The sequence below is a fragment of the Gymnoscopelus braueri genome (genome assembly GCF_963280865.1).
Source record: "Gymnoscopelus braueri genome assembly, chromosome: 18".
Lineage (NCBI taxonomy): Eukaryota > Metazoa > Chordata > Actinopteri > Myctophiformes > Myctophidae > Gymnoscopelus > Gymnoscopelus braueri.
Window position 1 is genome coordinate 823,175 of NC_137618.1, and position 13,107 is coordinate 836,281.

General features: G+C 39.6%; 1 protein-coding gene across 1 annotated transcript in view; it reads right to left on the reverse strand.

Moving 5' to 3' along the window:
• Window positions 1-13,107, reverse strand: part of LOC308105811 (low-density lipoprotein receptor-related protein 1B-like) — a gene marked incomplete at its 3' end in the record, with an annotated part of 706,266 nt that overhangs the window by 126,266 nt on the left and 566,893 nt on the right. Inside the window, 2 exon segments of the mRNA XM_080456736.1 lie at window positions 7,052-7,158; window positions 10,202-10,318. Coding sequence (XP_080312862.1) covers window positions 7,052-7,158; window positions 10,202-10,318 — 224 coding nt within the window.

The window sequence follows — 13,107 nt, forward strand, 5'->3', positions numbered from 1 at the left end:
ACTAAACGCCCACGCCCGCCTCTATAATCTCCACACAGCTTGCACTGCGAGTGCAAACAACAAGCCAGCACACAAAGCTTCTACAAACTGCCTAAAATTAACAAAGCTTTTGTTTGTTGCTCAACAACGTGCATATTTTACTTTTTGCATTGCTTTCTACAATGTGAAACGCCCCTCTCTCTCTCGCTAGCTTTTCTTTCATTCACTGACTGCCATGGCTGCCATTGTGTGGTTTATGAATGCAGTTGTGTTTCTCATTGGCCAGAAAACAAACAAAAACATAAATTCATCCTTCCATAAATGCTTATAATCTGTGTGTGTGTGTGTGTGTGTGTGTGTGTGTGTGTGTGTGTGTGTGTGTGTGTGTGTGTGTGTGTGTGTGTGTGTGTCTGTGTCCTCCACGTATCTTGAGAATCACCCAACCATTCGACTTCAAATTCAACCTCAAACTCGTAGATCTCCTATTTTTTGAAAAATCTCCAACATTTATTGCAATTTGTTTCAGGTATTGTATTACTCTACCATACAGATTGTATAAGTTATATTGTATTAACATACTCTACCATACAGATTGTATAAGTTATATTGTATTAACATACTCTACCATACAGATTGTATAAGTATATTGTATTAACATACTCTACCATACAGATTGTATAAGTTATATTGTATTAACATACTCTACCATACAGATTGTATAAGTTATATTGTATTAACATACTCTACCATACAGATTGTATAAGTATATTGTATTAACATACTCTACCATACAGATTGTATAAGTTATATTGTATTAACATACTCTACCATACAGATTGTATATAAGTTATATTGTATTAACATACTCTACCATACAGATTGTATATAAGTTATATTGTATTAACATACTCTACCATACAGATTGTATAAGTTATATAGTATTAACATATTCTACCATACAGATTGTATAAGTTATATAGTATTAACATACTCTACCATACAGATTGTATAAGTTATATAGTATTAACATACTCTACCATACAGATTGTATAAGTTATATTGTATTAACATACTCTACCATACAGATTGTATAAGTTATATTGTGTTAACATACTCTACCATACAGATTGTATAAGTTATATAGTATTAACATACTCTACCATACAGATTGTATAAGTTATATAGTATTAACATACTCTACCATACAGATTGTATAAGTTATATTGTATTAACATACTCTACATTATGTGTGACTACTTCACTTATTGGAAACACGTCCGTCTTTAATTTGTTATTTGCTGCACATTAAACTAAATGGGTCAGCAGTCGAGTCACACTTGTTTTCTCTTAAAGGCAGCTGGATTGAAACTCATGTTTTGCATGCTAAACCCTTTCAACAGTTACTAGTGTGTGTGTGTGTGTGTGTGTGTGTGTGTGTGTGTGTGTGTGTGTGTGTGTGTGTGTGTGTGTGTGTGTGTGTGTGTGTGTGTGTGTGTGTGTGTGTGTGTGTGTGCTTATTGTAGCCGAGGGGTGCGCACACTTTTTCAGCAATAACCCAGAAATATTGATCCATGCTTGTAGTGACCCAACCCAATTTAATATGTATATGCGTAATTAATTGACAATTAATAGTTTTACTGCTGGCAACAACAGCCACGGTTTACTAATTAAAAGCAAAAGATAAAGGGATAAAGCATGTGTGCTCTATAAACACAAAAAAAGCCCAAGTGTTTTTTCAGGACAAGCAAAGCCAACATGTTTTGACCAAAAACAAAAAAGTCCTCTTCAGGCTAACTCATGTTTTTGTCAAGTATTTTTTTTTCAAGGCACATCAAAGCCTGCTCTTAAAAATATATAAATGCATGTAACACATTCCAGCTACCAAAAAGACAAGATTATAATAAGCTAATTTAGTGTAAAAACAGAGAAATTACTCAGTGTGTCATGTTTAAAAGTAAACATTAGTGTTGCCGTACACAAATGTGTGTCATAATAGATACCTCATGTGACCCAAAGTTTGGGTCCTGACCCACATTGTGTGCATCATTGGTGCAGAGTCAGACTTCAGGAGCAAACATGTAGGAAAAAATCTAATTGTCTAAAAGTGATATAGGCGTGTTGAGACACATCAGACCAGCAAATCCTCTCTGTCGGGTAGAAACCTCTTACTGTATGTCAGATCTACAAGCTCAAATGTGTCGCGTCACGCCACGTTTCGAGCTAGCAGATCTGCAATGGTGTAAAGTAACTAAATACATTTACTCAAGTACTGTACTTAAGTACAATCTGAGGTATTTTTTGCTTTACTGGAGTATTTCAGATTTTTTATACTTTTACTTCTACTCCACTACATCTCAGAGGGAAATATTGTACTTTCACTCCACTACAATTATTTGAAAACTTTAGTTACTAGTTACTTTTCAGATTATTATTATATTATAAAACATACATTAACCTCTTAGCTCCTATTTGAAAATAGCCGATCTACAAGCTCACAACGCGTCACATTGCGACATGTTATGAGCTTGTAGATCTGCTATTTTCAAACATTTTAGTACTTTTACTTTTGGTACTTTAAGTATATTTTGATGCCAATAATTTTGTAATTGTACTCAAGTAACATTTTGAACACAGGCCTTTTATTTGTAACAGAGTATGCTTATATTGTGGTATTACTACTTTTACTTAAGTGAAATATATGAGTACTACTTCCAGTCAAGTAGGGGCATTCATTTATGGAAAAAAACAGAAAGTGCAAAATATTGAGATAAGAGATTTCTGCCTGGACAGAGATGAAAATGTGTATTCTCTCTCCTTCTCTCTCCACCGCTGCCCAGGACAATAAGGGTGGGCACTTCAAAAAGAGAAGAGTTGGGTAGGTGATCCATGATGGAGCCATTGTGGATCCCACCTGGTAGGTGATCCATGATGGAGCCATTGTGGATCCCACCTGGGAATCACCATTGTGGATATGAAGCATCATTGAATGGCAGCTTGGCTGCCCATGAAAAGACATTTGACTGAACTGACCCAGAAAGCTGGCATCGGGGAGAAGCTCATAACCAAGGGTTAATGAGGGTTGCATTGTCACGCATGGAGGGGAATTATATATAAAAATCGGGTGTGCAAATGTTTAACAGAGCAATAAATTAGCCGGCATAATGAATTGTAATAACGAGTGCTGTGTCCTTGAATTATGCATTGTACAGTGAATCAGTTCTACTGATTAGGTGTTTCTCTTTTTTTTTCATGAATCGCTGGACCCTGCACAAAAAAAAAGAAAAAATCTCCAAACTCCACGCCACGCTAGACAATGGAATATTCAAGTTAATTTATTTTCTAATGTAGAATGAAAAATGTAATGTTTTTTTTCTACTACTGTATAGTGGTTAACCCTTTAAGACCCGGAACTCTCTGTCTCTGTCATTTTCAGATTTCTTTGGGCTATTCAAAAATAGCAGATATACAAGCTCGCGGCACTCGGTGCCGCGCTATGAGCTTGTAGATCTGCTATTTTTTGAAAAATCATGAAAATGCAAATCTTTGAATATATATTTTCCAAAACAAACATTTGTAACTCTAATCTTTTCTTCTGGGGATTCTACAAATGTCTTCTAAACAGTTTTTTTCTTTTTAAACGTATGTTGCTATAATCAGTGGTTCTCAAACTCTTTCATGTCAAGGACCCCCAAAATGATATGAATTTGGCCGCGGACCCCCATCTCAAAATATGTTGTTCCAGGGACCCCCCAGAAGCAAAGATTTGAGTTACAAATGTTCGCTTAAAAAATATATATATATATATATTCATTGATTTGCAAAAATGTTCACGATTTTTATTTTATTTTTTTTTGTGCCACGCTATGAGCTTGCAGATCTGCTGTTTTTGAGTAGCCCAAAGTATAAAATAATGGTTAAAGTGGTGTCACAGATGCGTTCCCGGTCTGAATGGGTTAAGGTGCGAGTGTGCGAGTTAGAAAATTGCAAAGCCAATTTGCAATGCTTGATGCATTCAAATATTCAGCCGTACAATATTTGTATAAGCAATGAACATTCTTCTTTGCTCTGCCCGGGGGGGGAGGGGGGAGGGGGGGGAATAGCATTTTCCCAGAGCCAACGCCATCTCATAAAATAAACCAGACTGAATATACATAACTCTGTGATATATTCTGTCGAAGACAAATTGACTAACAGATGGGTGTGATATTGAACACGCATAATAAATGCATCGGTACGACGCAGAATAAATACAAATACACTTAAACTGCAAAGATGCAAAAAAGATCTTGCATCTGGTTTATGATAATGTGAGGTAGGGCTGTGTTCTCCTGATGGAGACACAATTCAGAAAGTGAACAGGAACCACAGGGGTGTTGTAGTAGTGCTGCTCAGCACTGGAAAAAGTACTCACATGTTTTTACTTGAGTAAAAGCAATGTAGAAATACTCTGTTACAAGTAAAAGTCCAGAATTACAAAAGTATTGGTATACTTATACTTATTATGCAAAATGTCCCATTTCACGTTATAATAAGTTATAAAATGTATATGGGCGGCCATAGCTGAGTGGTTAGTGAGCCCGCCTAGGGAGCCAGAGGCCCTGGTTGCCCCAGGTACGATTCCAGGCCAGAACAGCATATGTGTCGATGAAATGAAATTTGTCCCTGAGCAAGACTCTTAACCCCTAATTGCTCACAGGCCCTCATTGGAAACAAGCCCGCAAGGACTTTCATGAATGTCCTGTTAAAAGGAATTATCCTTATCCATACAAATCTTTTGAATATAGCAGATCTACAAGCTCACAATGCGTCGCATCGCATCACATTGTGGGCCGACATGTATATAGGGCTGAAATGGGTAATGTATGTTTTGTAATAATAATGAAAGTAACTAGTAACTAAACGGTTTCAAATAATTGAGTAAAATGAGAGTAAAAGTACAACATTTGCCTCTGAGACGTAGTGGAGTAGAAGTAAAAGTAGTGAGAATTGGAAATACCTAAACCAGGGGTCTTCAACGTTTTCAGGCCAAGGACCCCCTAGCTGAGAGAGAGATGAAGCAGGGACCCCCTACTCTATATTGTATAGAATTGTGTTTCAGATTAAACTTTTTTTGTTTACTCGTCTGCTCTTTTTTCCCCTCTACACCAAACCTCTTTGCCAAAAATAGCTGATCTACAAGCTCACAACGCTTCACAGCGTTCTGTGAGCTTGTAGATCAGCTATTTTTTGTCTAAAGTTCTCCTCAGAAAACAGATGCTAGGGTTCAAGTGGTTAAGGTAAAAAAAAAACATATCACACAAAGATTTGGTGGACCCCCTGTAGTAACTCTGAGGACCCCCTAGGGGTCCCGGACCCCCTGTTGAAGACCTAAAATACCTAATCATTTTAATTGAGTACAGTACTTGAGTAAATGTACTCAGTTACCTCACGCCACTGCTGCTCAGTATCAGGTTTATACAGTACAGTATAAAGCTGTGTTCACACATTGTGTTTTCTGGTAGAAAAACAACAACAACAACACAGCCTGGAGTGTATTTTGTGCTGATATGAGAAGTAAAAAAAACAAAGAAAGCGTCCCACTCACACACTGCAGTCTAACACCTTCTGTCACATTATTTTAACAATTAACCACGGTGGCTGTGAGGAGGCGGCGGTGTCAGTGTTGCCATGTCCACTTATTATGAGCCACTTTGGGCTTCTTTGTTCTGTAAAGTCGCTTGTAAATATTGGTAGTTGTGGGTTGGGATTTTTGGCCTTAATTGTTTCTTAAGTGTAGTTGCTTATTTGGGCTTGTTTCCATTTTTTGTATTTATTATTTAAACCGGAGGTTCTCAAATATGTTCATTTGTCATTTGTCCCTAAAACCTCCATCTGAAAATGTCTTGTGCCAGATTAGTTTTGTTAGAATGTTTCAAATATTTTCCAAATGTTCCACATTGTATTTCAAGATGTTTTGAAAGTAGCAGATCTACAAGCTCACAATGCGTCGGGATGCGACGCATTGTGAGCTTGTAGATTGGCTATTTTCAAATAGCCTATGTATACTGTAATATACGACAGGTTTAAAACGCTCACGTGGCCTGGTCGCTTCTTCTGGGCTTGTTCTCCTAGACCTGGTTGCTTATTTCTCTCACAAAATCTGGCAACACTGGGCTGTGTGTCGTGGCTTTGGTTTTAGAAAAACAGTGATGAAGAGTTTCTGGGCAGTGGTCTGTAGTCAACACTAAACTTCTCTAGGCCTACAGTACTTTCACATTCTCAGTTTGGTGTTGTATGAGATTGGCCATCCCCTCCTGAGCAACGTTTTCTTCAAACTCATAAAAGTTTCAGGGCTTCTGACAGAGCGGCAAAATGTGGCGCCTCGGGAGTGAGAACGGGTTTGCCATGAGCATAGCTAAGGTCTGTCTGTCTGTCTGTCTGTCTGTCTGTCTGTCTATCTGTCTGTCTGTCTGTCTGTCTGTCTGTCTAGAAGCTCAAATAGTGCCACAATAGTGCTTAATGTAGCATGAATTGTTTGCGGCTGCAGCATGGGTCTCAATAACGCAATGATAACTGAGGACATTAATATTGCTACATTAATTAGTGTACATTTGGCCGCGGACCCCCATCTGAAAAAAACTTTTGTGCCAGGGACCCCCATAAGCAAAGATTTTAGTTAAAAATGTTCGCTTTAAAAATATATATATATTCAAAGATATGCACACATTTTCACGATTTTTCAAAAATAGCAGATCTACAAGCTCATAGCTTGTAGATCTGCTATTTTGTAATAACCAAAGCTAAATGGTTAAAATTATTGTGACGCTACGTTAACTCATTTCGCTGGGGACCCCCTGGTACCCCCCCAAGGACCACTGGTGGTCCCCGGACCACTGGTTGAGAACCACTGACATAGATGACATGAAACAGACGTCGTTCAGAGGCCTTAAAGGCTCATACAAGGCACAGTATGGATGTATACATGTTTAACTCTATACCTCTACTGAAGTACCAGGACACTGGAATAACCATATACTGTACAGTACATGAATGGATAGAAGTCCATGGTAAACACATCACTGTGTTGACTGACCTCGTCTGAATTATCCACGCAGTCGTAGTCCCCGTCGCATCGGAAACGGGAGGAGATGCAGTCCCCGTTAGCGCAGGGAAACTCCTTGTGATTACAGGTGACTGGTTCTGAATGGAGAGACACACACACACACACACACACACACACACACACACACACACACACACACACACACACACACACACACACACACACACACACACACACACACACACACACACACACACACACACACACACACTTCTGTCAGGTGTCAAAACACAACACAAACCCCATGACACGGTCAGTTGGCCAAGAGCGGCCCGTGTTGTTCAGAACCTGCGTACTAATTCCTTGGCACCGAAAACGTGTTCCGCTAATTACCGTTGATTTCTCGTATCGGTATTTCCAGTGAAGCTGCCAACGTTTATGCTCATGATGTAAATACCTTCACAGCCTATTCTCACAATACAGGGGAGGGAGGGGGAGGGGAGGGGAGGGGGGGACAGCTGAGTCCCCAAAGCCAGGGAAAACTGGCAACCGCCATTGCACCCATTTAGAGCGAGCCTCGCGTCCCTCAGGACGGTATTAGAACGTCTTTAAGCCATTAAGAACGGGAACGCGTCTGTGTGTCATTTTTAAGATTCCTTTGGGCTATTGAAAAATAGCAGATCTACAAGCAGATCTACAAGCAGAAAAAATAGCAGATCTACAAGCTCATAGAGTGCCGCGCTATGAGCTTGTAGATCTGCAATTTTTTTTTTATCGTGAACATTTGTGCAAACCTTTGAATATATATATATTTTTTAAAGCGAAGATTTTTAACTCAAATCTTTGCTTCTGGGGGATTCTACAAATGTCTTCTAAATCCTATAAATTTTTTGAAAAAACGTATTACTTACTTACTACTTACTTAAAAATATCAGTAGTTCTCAAACTTTTTTCATGTCAAGGACCCCCAAAATGAGATGAAAATACGTTGTTCCCGGGGCCCCCCCAGAAGCAAAGTTAAAAATGTTCGCTTTTAAAAAAACATATTCAAAGATTTGCACTCATTTTCACGATTTTTTCAAAAAAATAGCAGATCTACAAGCTCGTAGCGCGGCATAAGTGAGCTTGTAGATCTGCTATTTTTGCATAGCCCAAAGAAAAATCTTAAAATGACACAGATGACGCTTTCTCGGTCTTAGAGGGTTAAACAGCTGCATCAGATCCAGAGCCTGCCTGGGCCCTCTCTCTCTCCTCTTGTTATCATGGACGGTTAGCTAGCTCTGGGTGTGTGTTATGAGCTGTGAGCCGCCAGCCAGGCTCCCAGCAGGCACTGCAGCACTATCTGATTTACCAGCCCCTCTCTCTCTCTCTCTCTCTCTCTGTGCTGCTTGTCTGCCTGGGCCGCCCGGCCCATACTACACCTGCTTAATTCTTCCACGTCCAACACTTGACTGGACTTTATTTGCATTTTAAGTGACATTAATAGGTATGGGGAATACCGCCGGCTAATAAATCACACAAATGATGCACACTCAGCACAGTGGCACGTATGTACACTACACACACACGCCGTGCTGTGTGCACACACGGCGTGCTGCATAGGTCGCTCGCACACCAGTGTTACATTCGTAGACTAAAACTATGACGAAAAATGACCGTCGACTACCTTTTTTCACTGACGAAAACTACACAAAACCTAAAAAAAAAAAAAAAAAAGCTTTGATGGCTAAAACTAAGACTAAATATATTGACAATTTCGTCAACAAATAAAAACTAGACTAAAGTGTTAGTGAGGGATCTAGTGGAGAAGAGATCCAGTAGAACTAAAAGACAAGTCATTTTATGTTTGGTTGCACTCGGGTGTTGCGCTCTGAAAATAGCAGGGCAGCGACGTGTTGTGAGCTTGTAGATCTGCTATTTCCAGCATGCAACCAAGTGTAAAATCAGCCATTATGACGCCATCAAGGCACCGCCAACATACATTATAGTCGACTAAATCAACTGTAGATTTAGTCGACTATAACTAGACAAAATCTAAAACATTTCAGATGACTGAAATATGACTAAAACTAAGTGGAATTTTATTCAAAAGATTATGACTAAAACTAAATCAAAATTTGCTGTCAAAATCAACACTGGCGCGCACACACACACACACACACACACACACACACACACACACACACACACACACGCGCGCAAAACACTTCAAACACCCCGCATGCGCACGTCATGTCTGATTTATACTTGTACGTGTCACGCACCCCAAAATAGCAGATCGTGGCATTGAGAGCTTGGCGATCTGCTATTGTCGGCAGTGGTGGAAAAAGTACTAAAATTTTTTACTTAGGCAAAAGTGTCAATTCTGCAATATAGAAATACTCTGTTACAAGTACAAGTAAGACGCGCGAACGCGGGAAGCGAACAAAAAAACAAAAGAAAAAAAGTAACCAATAAAAAAAAGAAATGTTTGAAGTGCCTGTTTCACCCACTTCCGGAGGCAAAATCCGAGGCCGAAGTATTTGTCCGTAGACCCCCACTTAGGGGGGGTAGAAAAAGTTTCAGGGCGATTCGGGCACTTTTCATTTAACATGGGGTTTAAATGGGGAGTTTTTAGAAGCCTTCTCCGGGGCGTGGCTTCCGGGGGAAGGGGCGGGCTTAAACGCAACCTTGACAGGTGTGTTCAGTTTTCAAAGACCTTTCATTTGATGTATGGTACGTCTAAATTGGACATTTACTTATCTCAGAGGAGCTGCACACAGGCAGTGCACACACACACACAGAGACACACACACACAACCCGAGCACGGTTTCATAGTAAGCTCCACTTGCGTGTCGTTCGCAAAAAGTCCGGAAATTAAAAATGTAGTTGAGTAAAAGTACAAAAGTATTGGTATCAAGATATACTTAAAGTACCAAAAGTAAAAAGTACTGATTATGCAGATTGTCCCATTTCACAAGTTTTCTTTTGAAAATAGCAGATCTACAAGCTCACAATGTGTCGCATCGCGACACATTGTGAGCTTGTAGATCTGCAAAGTAACTAGTAACTCAAGTTTTCAAATAATTGTAGTGGAGTAGCATGGAGAGGTTTCTGTGTGACAGTGACCATATTTTCAAACCGTTCCTGTTGCTCGCCGAGTTCTGCAAGTATAACCAAGGAAGACGGTTGTTACTCACTGCAGTTCTGCTCGTCTGAGTTGTCTCCACAGTCGTTCTGGCTGTCACACCTCCAGTGGTCTGGGATGCAGTTGTTGTTTTCACAGCGGAATTCGTGGGGTCCACAGGTCTTTTCATCTTTAAGGAGCAAAAAAATAAAAAACACATGCAGATGAAAATGCCTTCAAAGAGCCATGAATTATTAATGTCGTGGTAGTGCTCCTCCATGATATCATATTTTTTCTACATGCAATCATCATTATTATTTTCCTCTGGGTTTCCCTGAGCAGCTCTGACACCGAGTTCAGAACGCAGCATGCACTCCAGAGGCAAAAGGCTGCCGTAAGATGAAATACCTGAACGCATTGCCAGTGAGAATATGAGACGAGACCTAAGTAAGGTTTATTGTTCAGTTTTAACATCTAACAGCAAATCCCAAAGATGTCTTTTTAATTAAAGTTTTTTTTAGCTTTGTATGATAGTGTTACTTTCCCTTAGTGCTAGTTACAGGTAGGGTAAGTGATATGTTTTTGGTTGAAATAAGAGTTAAATTGCTTTATATTCTGATAGTAAACATTGCTATAGACAGTGCGTTTGTTCAGTGATTAAACAGAGAATACATTTTCAGGTCGGGATAGGATACCACTTTTATCCAAACAGGAGAGAGAATTCACACAGGGCACAGGTGAAGTGATGACACAAAGAAATGAGCAGAACGACATTGAAACTGAAACAATATAACATTTAAGCTGATACATGGGTACTCTGTCCTGATTGGCTGAAGGTTTGCCACCCACCTGACACTGTATTTTCGTAATGATTACTATCAGAATGTAGAGCTTTGACCTTTTAACAAAAAACCTTTCGTTTTAACCAACAATATCACCTACCCTACCTTTGACCTCTTCAACCCCTGTCTCTGGACTTCAGTTACAACTGGGCTTTGACCACTTTCTCCGTCAAATAGACAATCTGCTATTTTTGTGCTTATGTTCTGAATAAGGACGCTGGGGTTCAAGAGGTTAAAGGAGAGAGCAGTGCCCTGTTCTGTGCAGTGGTGTAAACCAGTGTTTATCAATCTTTTTTGTGCCAAGGCACACCTGGCACACCTGGTATACACACACACTAGGGGTGTGCCGATACACTAATTTCACGATACGATACGATATTGGGCACACAACTTCGATACGATTTCGATACGATACGCATTTTTTTTATTATGAAAATATATGAGGGAGAAAAAAAGCAAATGCAAACAAATATTTCTGTTTTTGCATTATTCAGACATGCAAACTTGTAGCTTTTCAGCTTCCACTAGCCGTTTTGAATCCAAATAGGGAAATAGTGTGACACCTGACCCGAAAAAAAAAACAGCATGTTGTCACCCTTTTCACCTCGGGGCTGTTTGCATGCCTGATTATTATTATTGTAATGTATTTTATTTTTTTTCCAAACCTTCTTCAAACGGCGCGGCACATCTCAGCAGTAGCCCCGGCCCAAAATTGGGACGTTTGCCAGGGTTGATAGACACTGGTGTAAAGTAACGAAGTAGATTTACTCAAGTACAATGTGTCGCGATGCGTGAGATAGTAGATCGGCTATTTTGAAAGCATTTTTATACATTTGGAAACGTGTTAAATGGGACATTCTGCAAAATGAGTACTTTTATTTTCAGTAATTAAGTATATTTTAAAACTTTTGTACTTTTACTCAAGCACATTTTTTATACCGGACTTTTACTTGTAACTGATTATTTCTACATTGTGATATTGATACTTTTACTTAACACATTGGGTGCCAAAACCGTATATACTGTATACGGTTTTTCAAATACAACTGTTGAGTGCCAAAACCGTATATATACGGTTGAAAAAAAAATTATATATTTTTTTCTCCTTCACAGCACCAGGAGATATAATTTGTCGAAGATTTAGACTCCAATCCACTTCCTGGTTAACTTATAACTTCAAAAGCCTGTATCTCGGCTCCTGTGTACTTTTTTTTTACAGTATCTGTGTTCTAACTACGCTGTCCAGAGTGGCGCTGCCGCCGTACGTTTTATGACCTCATAACTCACTGGAGTGTCTCGCCTCTCTCCTGTAGCGAGCGTTAATCATCTCTATATACAGACATTAAAGATGGAATTATTCAAAAGGTTCTGCGTTGCTTAAGAAAGAAAGAAAGAAAGAAAGAAAGAAAGAAAGAAAGAAAGATGCAGTGGATGCGTAGGATGCGGCTCAAAGTGAACTTTACTCAAATATCTAGTTCGTCGCCGTCCGACATTCCTAGCCGGTGTTAATAAAATAAAAACAAATTGTGAAAATGGCCAAAACTGAAACATAATTTTTTTTAGCAAAAGTGTCAGTTTTCAAGATGTTTTGTCCATTATCTCTGTAACGGAAGGTCTAATCTGCTCAGTTCAGTTTTTTCTGCCCTACAATTATGGTGATTGTTCGGGCTGGGCTCTGTTCGAGCCGGCCCAGTTAGGACACAGTTAGGGCCCAGTTAGGACACAGTTAGGGCCCAGTTAGGACATAGTTAGGGCCCAGTTAGGACACAGTTAGGGCCCAGTTAGGACACAGTTAGGGCCCAGTTAGGACACAGTTAGGGCCCAGTTAGGGCCGGGCTTTAATGTTCAGGCTCGTTGAGAACTCTAATGTCCAAGCTCCTTAGAAAGGCTTTTCAAAGAGACAGTAAGATATCCCACAAAAAAAACGAAAAATAATTAATTGGAAAACATATCCAATGTGAGAGTGTGTGTGAAATACATCAATATATCAAACCGCAACCACCAGTCTTTACAGGCACCTTCACAGGAAAACAAGAGCAATGTCGCTTACAATAAGCAGACATGTTAAACGATCATGACGCGTTGTAGACCCTTTTTTTCCCAAACACGCCCCCTTTCCACAGCCACGCCCCAACCG